This window comes from Schistocerca americana, chromosome 8 (assembly GCF_021461395.2).
Source record: "Schistocerca americana isolate TAMUIC-IGC-003095 chromosome 8, iqSchAmer2.1, whole genome shotgun sequence".
NCBI lineage: Eukaryota > Metazoa > Arthropoda > Insecta > Orthoptera > Acrididae > Schistocerca > Schistocerca americana.
In genome coordinates, this window is record NC_060126.1 from 215,601,398 (window position 1) to 215,618,674 (window position 17,277).

Genomic DNA, 17,277 nt, shown 5'->3' on the forward strand with positions numbered 1-17,277 from the left:
AATCCCCTCCTCTGATAACCCTTTTTCGAAAAAGGCCCTAAAAGTATAAATAAAAGTAAAACATATTTGCTAGTGAAAGATTTTAATCCAAAATAAAGACAGTATGTTGACTCTAAACACCAAACAGAACACGGACTAAAATAAGCTGTAATTGTTGTCAATGTGCAAGCGCTACAAACACAGCAACAATACAAGTGACCGACAGAGGTCTAACTTGAAGATAGTTGGAACCTCCAGCACTGCAACAATGCGTATTTTGAGTTCAGAGCGAAAAAAACGAACTCTAGTTGACTCAGTCAACCAATGTGACTGCTCTAGGGTCAATGTTCCACTTCCAGGCCAGAGGTGTGCCACCCCTGGATTGAATCCACCAGCCACATTAACGATTAGACTCAGTCAGCCAGCCAATCTGGATGGAAAACTTTCGCTCACAATCACATCAATAACATTATATACAGATGGTTGGGTTACATATATTCCATCCCAGAGGGTATGGGGTGAAGGGGTGGCAACAGGAAAGGCATCAGCCACCCCTTATTTATTTATTTATTTATTGTTCCATGGGACCACATTTAGGAGAAGTCTCCATGGTCATGGAACGAGTCAATACATGAAATTATAACACGATTGTAGAAACAGATAAAATGAAATATAAGAAACATATTCAGGCGACAAGTCGTTAGTTTAAATAAAGAAAATCAAGAATGTAACACTGGAATTTGCTTAATTTTTTAGCTCTTCCAGGAGCTCCTCGACAAAATAGAAGGAGTGAGCCATGAGGAAACTCTTCAGTTTAGACTTAAAAGTGTTTGGGCTACTGCTAAGATTTTTGAGTTCTTGTGGTAGCTTATTGAAAATGGATGCAGCAGAATACTGCACTCCTTTCTGCACAAGAGTCAAGGAAATGCATTCCACATGCAGATTTGATTTCTGCCTAGTATTAACTGAGTGAAAGCTGCTAACTCTTGGGAATAAGCTAATATTGCTAACAACAAACGACATTAAAGAAAATACATACTGTGAGGGCAATGTCAAAATTCCCAGACTATTGAATAGGGGTCGACAAGAGGTTTTCGAACTTACACCATACATAGCTCGAACAGCCTGTTTTTGAGCCAAAAATACCCTTTTTGAATCAGAAGAATTACCCCAAAAAATAATACCATATGACATAAGCGTATGAAAATATGCGAAGTATACTACTTTTCGTGTTGAAATGTCACTTATTTCAGATACTGTTCTAACGGTAAATAAAGGGGCATTTAGTTTCTGAACAAGATCCTGAACATGGGCTTTCCACAACAGCTTACTATCTATCCGTACGCCTAGGAACTTGAACTGTTCCGTCTCGCTTATAACATGCCCATTCTGTCTGATTAAAGTGTCAGTTCTTGTTGAATTGTGGGTTAGAAACTGTAAAAACTGAGTCTTACTGTGATTTAGCATCAAATTATTTTCCACAAGCCACGAACTTATATCATGAGCGACATTATTTGATAATGTTTCAATATTACACACAAGATCCTTCACTACCAAGGTGGTGTCATCAGCAAACAGAAATATTTTTGAATCACCTGTAATACTAGAAGGCATATCATTTACATAAATAAGAAACAGCAGTGGCCCCAGCACCGACCCTTGAGGAACGCCCCATTTAACAGTGCCCCATTGGGACTGAACATCATTACCACTCTCAATATTGCGGAGGATTACCTTTTGCTTTCTGTTCTTAAAGTAGGAGGCGAACCAATTGTAAGCTACTCCCCTTACTCCATAATGTTCCAACTTCTGCAGTAATATTTTGTGGTCAACACAGTCAAAAGCCTTCGTTAAATCAAAGAAAACACCTAACGTTCGCAACCTTTATTTAATCCGTCCAAAACCTCACAGAGAAAAGAGACTATAGCATTTTCAGTTGTTAAGCCATTTCTAAAACCAAACTGTACATTTGACAGCAAATTATGTGAATTTAAATGCTGCAGTAACCTTGTATATACAACCCTCTCGATAACTTTAGCAAACACCGATGGCATAGAAATAGGTCTATAATTGTCAACATTATCCCTGTCTCCCTTTTTATAAAGTGGCTTCACTACCGAGTACTTTAATCGGTCAGGAAACCGACCACTCCTAAAGGAAAAGTTACAGATATGGCTAAGTACTGAGCTAACATACGTGGAACAATACTTCAGTATTCTGCTAGATACCCCGTCATATCCATGAGAGTTCTTGGTCTTTAGTGATTTAATTATTAACTCAATCTCCCTCTTGTCAGTATCATGGAGGAGCATTTCAGGTAACAGTCTCGGAACACTTTTCTCTAAGAGCGCTATATGATTCCCTGTTGGGACTAGGTTTCTATTTAGTTCACCTGCTATATTCAGAAAGTGATTATTAAGTACTGTACATATATGTGACTTATCAGTAACACGGACATCCCCACTACGCACTGATTCTATATTCTCGACCTGTCTCTGCAGACCAGCCACTTCCTTTACGACTGACCATATGGTTTTAATTTTATCCTGAGACTATCTGCATACTATCTGCATATAACTCTTTTAAGCACCTTACAATACTGTTTGTAATGGGCTGCTGCATTTAGATTTTGACTGTTTCTAACGTTTTGATATAATTGCCACTTTGTTCTACAAGATATTCTTATCCCTTCAGTCAGCCACCTAGGCTGCCTGTTTGTGCTAGTACCCTGTTTTGAACGTTCTAACGGAAAGCAACTTTCAAAGAGCACGAGAAAAGTCTTGAGGAAAGCATTATATTTATCGTCTACTGTATCAGCACTATAAACATCTTGCCACTCTTGTTCCTTGATAAGGCTTACAGAAGTCTGTACAGCAACTGGATCAGCTTTCCTAAAAAGTTGGTAACTATATTTAATATGTGTTGCAGCACAAAAATCTTTTAGACTTAAAATTTGTGCATCATGATCTGAAAGGCCATTCACCTTTTTGCTAACAGAATGCCCTTCTAATAATGACGAATGAACAAAAATATTGTCTATGGTTGTTCTACTGTTCCCTTGCACTCTCGTTGGAAAGAATACGGTTTGCATGAGATTATATGAATTAAGGAGGTCTACCAGCATCCTTTTCCTTGCACAATCACTTATACAATTAATATTGAAGTCACCACATATAACTAACTTTTTGTATTTCCTATAAAGTGAACCAAGAACCTCCTCTAGCTTTAGCAAAAATGTTGTGAAATCGGAGTCTGGGGATCTATAAATAACAACAGTAAGAAGTTTAGCTCCACTAAATTTAACCACACCTGCACAACATTCAAACACCTTTTCAGTGCAGTACTTTTAAAGCATTCCAATATGGAACCAAAATTTTACATGTCAGTATTGTTGAGGAACTATATATCTGTTCTTACATTTTACATTATAGGGGAGGACATGCTCGCTTAAGAACAGCAGATGCTAAAACAGGGTGTATACGCACACAAGGAAAAAAGATTTCTGAATTTCCTGGATAAAAATTTTCTTTTGTCCAGGTGAAAATACACTTTTTCTGTGTTAAGTGACAGTACACTTTCCCTCAGAATAGTAAAACTTATAAATTATTTGAATGATCAAGGTTTTATACACCTGTCTAGAGCTTCCCGACAAACAAACTCCGGGCATGGGGATCACATTTTGGTAAGGTCTTTGATGTGCAGCAACATGTACACTGCATATTTTTGTAGTATGATATCTGCATATTTTCATATTATGAAAGTATATATTTGAATTCCACCAAACACAACACATTAACTTTCGAAGTGCTGAAATCAAGATGGCGATGTGCTTTCATAAGCCAGTCATAGCTCGTGTCACCTGATCTTGTCAGTCAATGATAGCAGATATTCAGAGCATAGGACATGTGATGTAGTCAGCCAATAGCAATATCACTGTTAAGTAGGGAGAACACACAAATAGGAAGGGTTAATACACTATGTTCTCAAAAGTATTGGGACACCCCCAAAAACATATTCATATTAGGTGGATTGTGCTGCCACTTACTGCCAGGTACTCCATATCAGGGACCTCAGTTGTCATTACACATCATGAGAGAGCAGAAGGGGGTAGTCCACGGAACTCCCGGACTTCGAACGTGGTCAGGTGATAGGGTGTCACTTGTGTCATACATCTGTACACAAGATTTCCACACTCAAACATCCCTAGGTCCACTGTTTCCGATGTAATAGTGTAGTGGAAATGTGAAGGGGCACGTACAGCACAAAAACATACAGGCCAACCTCGTCTGTTGACTAGCAGAGACCGCCGACAGACATCTATCCAGACCACCACACAGGAATTCCAAACTGCATCAGGATCCACTGCAAGTACTATGACAGCTAGGCGGGAAGCGAGGAAACTTGGATTCCGTGGTCAAGCAGCTGCTCATAGCCTTACATCACACCAGTAAATGCCAAATGACATCTCTCTTGGTGTAAGTTGCATAAACATTGGACAATTGACTAGTGGAAAAGTGTTGCGTGGAGTGACGAATCACAGTACACAATGTGGCGATCCAATGGAAGGGTGTGAATATGGCGAATGCCCGATGAATGACATCTGCCAGCGTGTGTAGTGCCAACAGTAAAATTTGGAGTCAGTGGTGTTATGGTGTGGTAGTGTTTTTCATGTAGGGAGATTGCACCCCTTGTTTTTTTGCATGGCGCTATCACAGCACAGGCCTACACTGATGTTTAAAGCACCTTCTTGCTTCCCACTGCTGAAGAGCAATTCGGGGATGACGATTGCATCTTTCCACATGATTGAGCACCTGTTCATAATGCACAGCCTGTGGCAGAGTGGTTACACAACAATAACATCTCTGTAATGGACTGACCTGCACAGAGTCCTGACCTAAATCCCATAGAACACCTTTGTGATACTTTGGAACGGCGACTTTGTGCCAGGCCTCACCGACCAACATCGATACTCTCCTCAGTGCAGCACTAAATGAAGAATGGGCTGCCACTCCCCAAGAAACCTTCCAGCACTTGATTGACTGTATGCCTGCAAGAATGGAATGTGTCATCAAGGCTAATGGTGGGCCAACATCATATTGAATTCCAGCTTTACCAACAGAGGTCGGCATGAACTTGTAAGTCATTTTCAGCAAGGTGTCTGGATACTTTTGATCGCATAGTGTAGTTTAAATTAATAGACATGGTGTAGTTACAAGTAAAGCTAAACTTTCACATGTAATATTGGTCTTTTTTGCACATGTCGTACTTTAAGATACATCACACTAAAGTGCCAGTAAAATCTTAAATAATGATATAAATGTCTGGCCTTCTGGGCTCAATATTCTTCTCAGTGGCTGGTGCTCAGTGTTAAACTGTAAATGAGAATCAAACACTCCGTGATTTCAGAAATTCAAAGCACATTCTCACACATTGACATCACCTTGCATAAAATGAAATTTACTTTGTAGGTAATATTTTCAAACCATCATTCCCAATATTTTCCCGCATCTTGTTAGAATTTGCTTCAGCTGTTATTAAAGAATGTCAGAAAATAGGCATTACTGCACTTGCACAGCTATAATTACGGAAGAAGCCCCTATGTTTGTACATATATAGCATTAAGAGCTCTTACATTATGTCATAAATGAAACAGGATATTGGAGGATACTCCAAGACCATAGTAATTTCGTAAACAGTTCAGAAAAGCATAATTCGGCTTAAAGTGCACATTTGTATGTCCAGATTCACTAAGAAGTTGTTCCCAATGTGATGTTAAGCTTTTCAGTGTGCTTTTCGGGATGCAAATTTTCTTGGAGTATCAGTACTGTAGTCTCTCATGTTTTATTCTTTATTATGGAAAAAAACTGTATGTTCCAGATGATGAAAATGTGCACTTGAAATTCAGCAACAGCCACACTTTAAGTAGCCAGAAGCAGGAGAAGTACTGCTCATACACAACTCAATTGTGCTTGCGCACGAGCCTGGTGGCAACTGCTCAAACAAACCTAATGCAAATGATTGTGATGTCACACTCATTGGAAGAAGTTTGTTGTTACAAAGTATTGCATAGTCTTTGTACTAAAGCCTTTCACACATTTTGTTGGCAGACACTTGTGGGTACACTGTGTTTTGTTGCTGTAAATGGTGCAGTTCTTTTACAACTTCAGTTTTGTTTCTTTTTCTCTTATTCATATTTTATTCCTGCAGTATTATTCTGCAGTAGTACGATACAGTAAAATTCTTTGTTAGTGTATCAGTTTTTACCAGTGAGAATTACAAAAAATGAACTGAAAACAAAAACAATGAAAAATTACCAGTTTTTTTCCAGATTTCCCAATTGTCGCAGGGCACATACATCCTGTAAAAGGGAGTGACATCTCGAACCTTGCTTCTATGACTTATTTTTTTGACTAGATCATAGTATTGAGTTGTATGTTTTATCAATGTAAAGATTTGTGGACTACAGAGGAGACACCATTCTTAAAACAATGAAGCCAATTCATAATGGGATTTAGGAAATAAGAAATAAGGACATGGCAATATTTTAAGTATACTACAGTCAGTTGACAGGAGAGTCTGCACGGCACTTTGGTGCGCTGTTTCATCAAGGGTAAATGAAATAACAATTTTTCAGAAATATTCACAAAGTGTGGCTATATTCACAATAAAAAAGAAAACAATTACACTTATTAATTACGTTCACTCACAACTACATTACTTATCATTACTTATTTTATAAGATTACAATTCTACAGGGCTGTTTTATTCTAGACACTTTAAAACAAAGCTTGAAGGGATGTTGTAGAACACATTTGTGCATGTTTGGGAACTGCCTAAACTTTTGTGTACAATTATGAAAAATTTTCCTGCGTCAAGAAAAGAAAGTGTACTTCCTGAATCATGTGACAGAAAATTACCACAGACTCATACTTCTATAGTCTTACACAATGTTTTCCCTAAAACTTCAACATTTGTTCATTTTTAATTCAAAATGGGATTTCAGTTACATCCTTTTACACAAAGTGTCAAAAATATATATACAAAGTATATAAATATATATACTCATTATTTATCCATTCTCATGTGAAAAATGATATTGTACTGATAATATATTTTTGAATTTTTCTGTTTCATTGCAAAAGTTTTTCTAATGTGTTTTATAGTATCTGCTTTCTCACACAAAAATTTATGAACACACAAACACTAACAGACTACCATATTTTTTATAAACTCTTTTCACAAAATTATGTCATCTTGTAAAACTAGTCTTTTTTTATTAAATCCAACTTCATGGACAACATCAGATGATATTTAAAAATTAATTTGAATATTTTATTACTTTTTATATATATGCATATAAAACATTGTTCTTTTGGAAGGATGTACACAGTAGTCTAATCTATACAGGGCACACTTCTGTTTTTGTTAATTTTAATGTTTTAATTTTATTACAAAAATGTTGCTTATGGGTTCTTGATTGGGAAACATGGAGCTTGCTAGAAAACTAAAATTTGAAGGCATCATTAAGGGGCCGGATTTGTACATGAAGTAAAAGTTGGCATCTACTGTCACAATAACCTTGGCACTTCAAAGCAGCGACATGTACTAAAGTACTGTGTCACTACACCTAAAACACTACATTTTTAACTTTTTAACTTTTATTACAAAAGGGGCTTAGCATATGTGAATAGGGGATTTATTTTAAAATATATATTAAAATTGTACTTTATTCATGAGCTTCTGAAAGAAAATTTATTATGATTGTGGAAATCATCACTGAGCTATCTTCATAATAAATAAAAATTTAAATTACACTCAAAATAAAACACAATGAGACATTTATGTACTTCCAAACTAAAACTGATACAAATAGTCTTTTTAAACTACCATAATAAACAAATGATGTCCACATTATATTGTGACTAGGATTTTTTTCTTTCAAAGAAATGCTGCATCATTTGATATTTTGCCTTTCACTTGCTAATTTTAATTTGTGTGAAATTTTCTGAATGCGTATATGTCTTGAAGACATATCATTAGCATGTGAATGGTAGTCTAAGATGACAATTTGTAAGTAATAAATTGGTATCTCAGAGTATTCTGGCTCACAGTTTTCTAACTTTACACATCTCACAGAAAATCTGAACACATATTGAACACAACACGAGCAAAACAATTTCATACTTGGCAACACACTAAAACATATTAATAAATACTGCTTTCTAACAATGAGATGCATAACTGCCATTATGAGTTTAAAGAAAAATTACGCTGACCCATACAACGAGTTCTCTCTTTTAGAGACCAAATGAGCTTGAGCATTAAGTTGCTACAATAACAAAACAAAATGAACCATTTAACAAACATTTCATCTGGCAATATGACCACATTTTCTGTATTCTTATGAAGTTGATCACGTGAACAATAAATAGTTACAAACCAATAGGCTTGTATTAATTACATTAAATGAACAAAAATATGTATAAAATCACAAACATATATGTACAAATAGATCACTTAGTATAAATTAAATTATAAATGAAATATCATATTGTCAAAATACTAGTCTTTTTCATCTCTTAATTTACTTCAACACAGTAATCATGACTCGCTTCCAAAAATAGAGCAATCTTTTGGGATTTTGAGTGATTTATTTTAGAAATGCAGGAGAGACAGAGTTTTCCATGGATTTCCTATATGCTAGAATGAGGTGGAAATTGGGAATTGAGGAGGGAACGAAAGAAGGCTCACTCCGAAAGCAAAAATATTTCACCTGCTTTCGCACCCTTTCCATTAAATAAGTTAAAAGCCATTAAAATTTAAAGAAATTCTCAAACAGTCAACTCCTCCATTGTTTTATAACATGTAAGCAGTCCTGCAAAGGACAATGATTCAGTCAGTTTCTTTTTGTGACAACATGAAAGGACAAATGTATTTAGCTTCAAAATGGCAGCTTTTACATTTGCATTCTGATCACATCAGTGGTGGGCTGAAGCATATTCTGTCTAAATAAATAATACACTAGTTTTGAGCTTTTTAAAAATCAGTTCATGGAACTTAATTCAGTGAATCTCCCACTCTTAAAATTACAGACTGCAGCACTATTCTACCACAGCAAGTTAGTAATACATGATGTGAGATCAGTGCATTGCCACAAGGCAGCTTAAATTAGTATATTATCTACATTAGAATAAAATAGTTCAGTAAAATACCTGGGAAACTGGACTAGCTACGTAATGGTAAGAACGACTGCATGCAGACACTTAGAATCTAGACAGCAACTGCATAGATTCAGCTGCAACGTTCAGAGTCAAATGGAACGAAAACAACGTATACTTTGTGAGAGTACTTTCAGGTGTGCTAGAATTGTGAAAATTAACTGTGATGTCTGTTTGTCTAAGATTTGAGATGAAATCCATCAAAACTTAGTATTAGGCATCTTCTTACAATCACAGATCAAGGTTATGACTTAGACTAAATATAAATTATATTCTCATATTTAAATTTTTTTTTGTTAGATCAGTTCAAGAAGTTGTACCCAGACAATAAATGAAATTATTGCAGCTGCAGATAAATTTCAGGACGTGTCAGTCAATTTATGTTGACTAGTGGAGGTAGAGGAAATAAGTAATAAAAATAAACAACTATTGGCTTCTGAGATTTCGGACTAGGAAGCATTAATATACAACTGGCAAAACAAGAATGAAACTTAATATGTGAGGACTAGGAAACGAGATAGTTATGTTACCACTTCAAGCTTTTAGTTTAAATGCTTCCACAGTGGTGAAAATCTTGACGAATTATTGACAAACAAAAGAAAAAGTAACCAAGTTGTTTTACCAGAACTGTACTGTGTTACTATGGATTGATAGAAAAAACTGTATCATTTTAGCACATCTGTATGACAGTTTAATACAAAATAAGTTAGCATCAAGAAGTATGATACAGTTCTCCCTATATAGCTAGTACAATTAATCAGTGTACTATAAAGCAGATGAACCCAGTATTTGAACACTCTTCTGAGGACTTATAGCAATCATTGAATCATTTGATGCATCGGTTGCAACATATTCAAAATAAAGGTTTGCAAGATGCAAAGTGGCAGCAGCAGTCTCAAAGTAACACTGAAGATGTTTTGCACTGTGTCCTCACCACACTTACTTCCACCTATGTGATACAGCTTATATATGAGCACTCAGCAAGTGTGTAATACACACACTAAATGCACACACTACGTAGTGTTTATTGACTCACCAGAGGAAAACACACATTGTCTTCTCGCCTAAGGAATGAGAAACAAAACAAGTACTAAAGTGATACAGCCTTAGTATACAGAAGCACCTGGAAGTCAAAAGCAGCAGTGAATCACAGTTCTCACACAGTTGTTAAGCTGCAGCAGCTGCCTTCTTATCTGCAGCTGTTTGCGTGGGGCTATCCAACCGCACCACCTTCCTGGTAAGGACCTGTTACCATGCAAGGGTGCATTGGAAACAAGGTTGTCCAGGTCGTGGTCGTATAAGTCGGTGTTCGCATAAGGAACTGTGCCGTGTAGGTGGGAGGACGGTCAGTAGGAGGCAGTGTCGATGGGCGTGTGGATGTCTGTGCAGAGGACGGCGATGAGGGAGTTGAAGCCGATGTTGTAACACCGAGTTTCCTAAGGCGCATCTTTTCTTCCCATTCGTCCCATCCATGTTTGGCACGGTTTAAGTTTCGATGTTGGTAGAAAACTAAAGATATGCGTGTGGGTCGTAGTCTGTCTGGTCTCCGCAGGGCCGTTGTCGCGTGCAGCTCGTGCTTGGCACACTCGAATAACACAGAGCCATGACCTAAAGCTATGGCCACACCTCCCATTTGTGAATCCTTGAAACATTCTTCATTATCACAGTAACCTGTAACTTCACCTATTGGCTCTGCACGAGGTGGTTCTGGCACTGGCGGTGGGAAGAAGGGATGAGCATGCCCATACAGATCCCATCGGAACTGGTGGTGGTATGCAGCAGATGCGTGGTAACAAGCAGCAGCAGCTTCTTGCTTCAGTGGATCAGCATACGGATACCCGTATCCATCTGGTGTAGGATAGGTTGGAGGATAGCCATAGAATGGTTGATGTCCATAACCAGTGCCTCCATACCGGAAGTCCCCCCATGCAGGACTTTCCTGTTTGACTGGTGCCTGGGCTGCTGCTGCCGCCGCTGCTGCTGCAGCTGCCTGTTGACGTTGCCAGGCATCTGTTAGTCCACTAACTCCTTCTGAACTTGTTCCCTTTTCACTAGGTGGTGTAAATGGTTTCAAAAAGCTTTTGCTGTAGGTGGACATGGATTCTGTAGTAGCCACTGATGCTGTTGTTCGTGAAGGAGGTCTCGCTTTCGGTACACGAAACGGTGATGCCTGGGTTGGAGATGTGGGGGTGGTTGCAGTGGTTGCAGTACTAGAACTGTCCCACGTTGGCTGTTGTGTCCATGGAGAACCTGGTGAAGGCGACTTGCTAGGTGACGCACGAGGAGCTGTTGCAGCCGTCGCAGTCACTGAAGCAGAGCGCTGAGGGTATGGGCTGCTACCTAAAACAGATAAAGGATCTGACCTGTAAGGAACTATAATAAAAAAATCTTTGATTTTGTCTCTACAATTATAACTTACTTCTGACGGTATAGAACACTACAGTCATTCTTCAATGCTGTGCAGTTTCTGTAAATGCTTGTAGCTTGAAAGTTACTTTCATCATCACAGTTATTTATTTGTATACAACGTAACTGAGCAGTGTGATACAAACTGAGTAATACGGTAACTGTCAAAGAAATTGATATAGATCTACAGAGCCCTTAAGAAGACATACATTTCACTGAGGTATTTATTCCTTTCACAAAAGGAAAGATGTAGGTAGACGTACGGTGTGTAGAGATTTAGAAAATTTTCCTCTGATCATAGAATTCCACACAATGTAGAAAAGTGGCTGTCATTAATAAATGTTTACAAAATATTGGAAAATAATCCAACACTACGGGAAGCTCAGGAATAACATATTGTTAATTGAAAAGGTATGGAAAATAGAAGGAGGTAGAAACAGCCTAGTGGACGGCAGAACATGGTTCAAGTGACAAAGTTTAGATTACATGTCACATATAAAATAAGGCAACCCCAGGAACACAGAATTCAAATGTAGAGTACAGTACATTTGGTTAGATGGAAGGTAAATATCTGCTTTGAGAAAAACTTGTATGGAAGCACATATTGGTTCAAAATTAGTGACTGATTGAAATACTTTTGTTAATGATCAATGTTCTAAAAGAAATAACATTACTAGTGATGGGATAGAGGAAAATGTTAGAGCATTTAAATATTATCAGTTACACGAGTAAATATAGTAGATGGAACCTAAAAGGGGGAAGACTGGAAATTTATTTCATAAGCTTTGAAACCACAGGATGTCTCAACAGTGGAGTATATCAAACTCACCCTGCCACTGCTGCTGTGGTGACTGCTGTACAAATGGGCTGGTACTGGGCTGCGGGCTCCCAACAAAGGGATTTCCTGCGAGGCTGCTCGTGCTGTCCGGCTCGAATTCGGGTGTTCCCCAGCCCCACGGGCGATGTCGAGGGTGGTACATATCGGCTGCGGTAGTCCGTGCTTCGTAGCCCCAACCCTGGTATACGGGCATTGGAGTGTCCAGTACAGTGGATGAGACCTGCAGATGCACATATGCTATACTGAAGAGTAAAGCAAGAAACATACATCTCATCACTTGAAGGATGAACTGTCTGAAGTGGGAAAAAACATAACAAAACATTTAATAATTTGGTTTTGGTTGTAAAATAGCCTTTGTTTATTAACTCTCTTCTTATCATACATAAAAGACACCATTCTTCTTGCCAAGTTTTGTAAGTTAAAAATCTTCCTCTGGTATAGCTTGCACAATAAAATTTCCAAATAAAATTCCAGCTTGCATCAACATCTGCATCCATGCTCTGCAACCCACTGTGAAAGGCACGGTATAAGGTACTTCTCATTGCAGTTATTAGAGCTTCTTTCCATTCCATGCAAATACGGAGCACATGAAGAATGACTGTTTAAACGTCTCTGTGTTCACTGTAATTAATCTACTAATGGAAATGCCATGTGGCTACAGCCTCCCATCGGGTAGACTCTTCACGTGGTGCAAGTCTTTCAAATTGACACCACTTCGGCGACTTGCGTGTTGATGGGGATGACAGGATGATGATGATAAGGACAACACAACACCCAGTCCCTAAGCGGAGAAAATCTCCGACCCAGCCAGGAATCGAACCCAGGCCATTAAATATGACATTCCATCGCGCTGACCACTCAGCTACCAGGGGTGGACAATCTACAAATTAATCTACCTTATTGCACCACCACTTCATTTAGTGATCTGTACTCACCTCTACAAAACAACATACATATGCTATATCAAGAGAGACACTTTGTCATTTTTAAAAAATAAAGTCCATCCAGGATACGGTGGCCAACGCGCAGTGACCAGTTATCATCCAAAACGCTGGGTGAGTTCATCTGTTTGTTAGGAAGTGGGGCCGACATTGTTTGCTCCCTTTCAGCCAGTCTGCGATAATGGAATCAAGGTGCACACCCTACAGTATTTCTTAAATGAAGATACTACATGGAAAAAAATCATTTTTGTGTTACTTATAGCTTAGTAAGACACTGTGTGAAATTAAAAAATATTTGAAATGAAAAATAGGGGTCACTATGATTTTGCATTTGGTGCATATTACATAATATGTTACTGTGTATGAATTTTAGCAGAGATATTGAATTTTTCTTTAGCCTTGGCTAAATATCTCTATATGTCACCAGTCTCAATAAATTGATCTGATGTAGCACACTCACTTGTGATCACACAAGTCAGCAATAAAACCAGAATGAAATAATATTCCTCAAATTTCATAAATGGTTTGAGATATTTAAATAAGAGTTTCATAAGTAATAACACGCTAAATGAGAATATTTTGTCATATGATTATTATGCACAACTTCCTCATCCACTAACTACAGACTTTTTTGATGAAACAATGCAATTTTTGAGGATGATCAATAGCTGATGAAATGAGAAATGCTGTGGGTTTTGGAACAGCAAGGTGAAGACATTACACATTTATTAGGGATGTGCTTTTTCATATGTTATTGACCTTACCTTTCCCCAGTTACTCACTTAATAAACTGCAGTTTCAGAATTGTCTCACAGTTGTATCTGCACATTATGTTAGTCAGGTGACAATGTGTAAACTCACTTGTGTTTTGGCAAAAGCAGCAGATTTTAACACGGCAACAATAGAAATAGAGGGTTCACTCAAAATTTGTTACTCATGATGCTTCGCTGGAAGTTACAAACAGTCAAAAAGCTAGGCAAAAATAAATCACCGTTTTTGTTGTATTTTCAGCTGAATTCTTTCTAGATACTAATGAAAGCAGAGGTAACAGTAGATCTTTTTGAATGGTCACCTTGTAAGTGAGGGCACGGAGGGATCAACGTAATATGTGCAAAAAATGTGAGCATAGGTGTCAGTTTAGAATGGCACTTCTCCTCCAGTGTACAGCATTTTCCCTGAAGAGCCTGCCTGCAACCCCCACCACTACCGCTTTCCCCATGCGTGACTCACTGATTGTGCGTCTACCGGACACATTATTCTGCACACACTCTAACAATTGATGTTTTTCTGAAAGAGGTTAATGTACACTACTTGTTCTCTTACTCTGATCTAGTTTCATTATTGTTTATCTTGTAGAAGACAGCTGCTGTACTTGGATCTTTATTGGATTCCATACTGACATTGTCCCATTGGCATTTTCGTGTTACACTTCTGAATAGCAGATGGTAACACTAAGCTGTTTGTTCCCACTTGCCACAATATGATGTTTAACAACAAAACTGGTCATTTCTAGTGTCTTCCTGTTAAATGAGAGCTGACTGATATAAAACTTCCACTGTTCGTCAACTGCATCCTTTGGTGGAGAGAGAGATTGGCACAAATAAATTAAGCTTATAAAGCCAACATGACCTCACTTATACTGGCAGCAAGATGGAAGTTGACACCACTCTAGTCTGCAGTACAAAAAAGACAGCCTCGCTAGGCTACCATGGAAAAACTCCTTTAAGCGGAATATTATGGTTTCATAACTTAGAAACTCACATTATCAACTGGGTAAAAAAAATAAGCTTAAAAAAAAAGCTTTTATAAGTTATTTGCAATGATCCACAGAACATATTATTAACTGATTGAGAATTGCAGTGTGAATTAAAACTTACTTGTGAACTCTGCAGCTGCGCCTCCATCCCTTCTAGCATACTTGTCATTACATCGGCTCCCAGACCAGCTCTTGCAGCAGCTGCTGCAGTTGCTGCTGCTGCCGTAACACTGTTGGTGGTATTTGCTGATGATGTATTTGTTTCTTTGGGAGGCTTTATGACAGCATCTGGCTCGTCTTCTTTGCGCTTCTTGCCGTGTCGTCGACAAGGCTGAAGTGGAACTGAGCGAACTCTGACTTCGCATGGGTATCTATAGCAGGCAGAAAATTTGGCACTCAAATTTGAGATGATGTACTAAATTATCCATAATTATTAATCCAAGTACCTCCTCTAAGATGCTTAAAATCTCATCTGTCATATATTGCAATTATCCATTCCTTCACCCATAAAAATGTGGTGTTGGTAAATGTAGTTAACAGCAGATCAAAGTTTCAAAGCAGGAGTCCTTGGCATAGACAATCATTCTTGAAAGCATTCAAAAAATGTATGGTCTCCTCAGTGGATGTGTCAAGTGTTCCCAAGCCCAATAGGTGCACAAAATTGTACAGAATTTCAAGCAAATATTAGTAAAATGATTATCATTCCACACAAAATAGACAAAATAAGTGTCCATCCAAAAATAACAGAGGAAAGTACTGCATAGTACAGTATACTATAGTTATAATAGGCAACAAGCATAGTGATAAGATTGTTCAATCATAGAAACGAAGGGGAAATTATGTACTCCTAAATCTGAATGTCACCCATTACGAGCAATCTTTAGAAGTCCACAGCATTGGAAGACAAAGTTAATTCCTCTTAGAACAACTGGCAGATAATTAATGTTTCTTACAGGTTTGTCCATTGTTCAGTGTTTTCTGTGGATAATTAACAGTGACATGTCCTCGTAGCATTATTTAATAAGTATGTTATCTATTGAAAAGCCTGCTGCTGTGCTGAAAAGGTTCATGGTTAAACTTCATGTACAGCTTTTTTTAACAAAAGATTATACATAACACCAATAGTTCAGAAGTACTGCCTGAAAAGTTACATCATATTTTTCCGAGACAGAGATTGAATGATCAAGGTTAGAGACAATGGTCCAGGAAGACCATAAATTGAGAAACTACATACTCACAATAGATAGAAAAGAAACAAAGCAGGTAAAGCAAGATGGTTGACAGAAAAATTTTTGGAAATATAATAATAAAGTATTTTGCAGTGCAGGTTTTTTTGCAACCTGTTTGGAGAAAGACACATTGAAACTCAACAGCAGCTTAGCAAGGAGTTTCATAATGGTTCTGTGATAAATTTCAGCTGACAAAAAAGTTGAAATGTATCCAGGACATTCTTCTGAAGATATCAAAGTATGAAAATTTCCTCCACGTTAATTTAATGAATGCTGAAACAGTTCCTGCTGCTTCTTTTCCAAGGAGAAGTTAGTTAAATGACTGAAAACTGACAGATTCAATGCCCCAAATTATGATGACTGATAGAGCAATGAATGCCTGTTTCTTTCCATGATCATCATAGTGAGTTGTGCCTCACATACAAATTCTTTAAATAAAACATTTCTTTGGGCTATGCAAGAATAACCATAAGAAAAAACTGTAATTTAGTTTTCTGCCAGTATTATTTTCCTACTTGTGAGGCAACAGTAATTCATAAATTTGTTGAAACTTTTCAAATGTGGAATGGTTTCTATCCCTCTTACCTCCTGATTTTAAGTGACACTTTCCATTTTCACAACATCTGCCATTCCATGTATGATTACCACATAACTCAAAGAGTGTTCATAGTAATTATGTAATCAAGATTTAAATTTGTAGTGGAATAGAGGAAGATCTTTCATGTTGATTCTACTGTAGCAGAACTGTTCTGAAATCTCTTAATGATAACTTGTGTTTTATACACAAGTTCATTAGTGATTCCCTTTTAATCACAATAAAGTCACCTGTCATTTATAGTATAATTGCACTAATACAAAAGGGTGAAACTGAAGCTTTTAGCTCAGTGCATTAAGGAAGTGATAAGCAACT

At 37.6% G+C, this 17,277-nt stretch overlaps 1 protein-coding gene across 1 annotated transcript in view; it reads right to left on the minus strand.

Annotated features, from left to right (window-relative positions):
• Positions 1–6,616: 6,616 nt before the first annotated feature.
• The window catches only part of LOC124545682, a 51,497-nt gene continuing 40,836 nt past the window's right edge, over positions 6,617–17,277 (minus strand). The window contains exons 11-13 of the mRNA XM_047124629.1: positions 15,260–15,509; positions 12,433–12,661; positions 6,617–11,537 (exon numbers count right to left, since the gene is read on the minus strand). Coding sequence (XP_046980585.1) covers positions 10,411–11,537; positions 12,433–12,661; positions 15,260–15,509 — 1,606 coding nt within the window. The 3' untranslated portion in view covers positions 6,617–10,410. The remainder of the gene's footprint in view (positions 11,538–12,432; positions 12,662–15,259; positions 15,510–17,277) is intronic.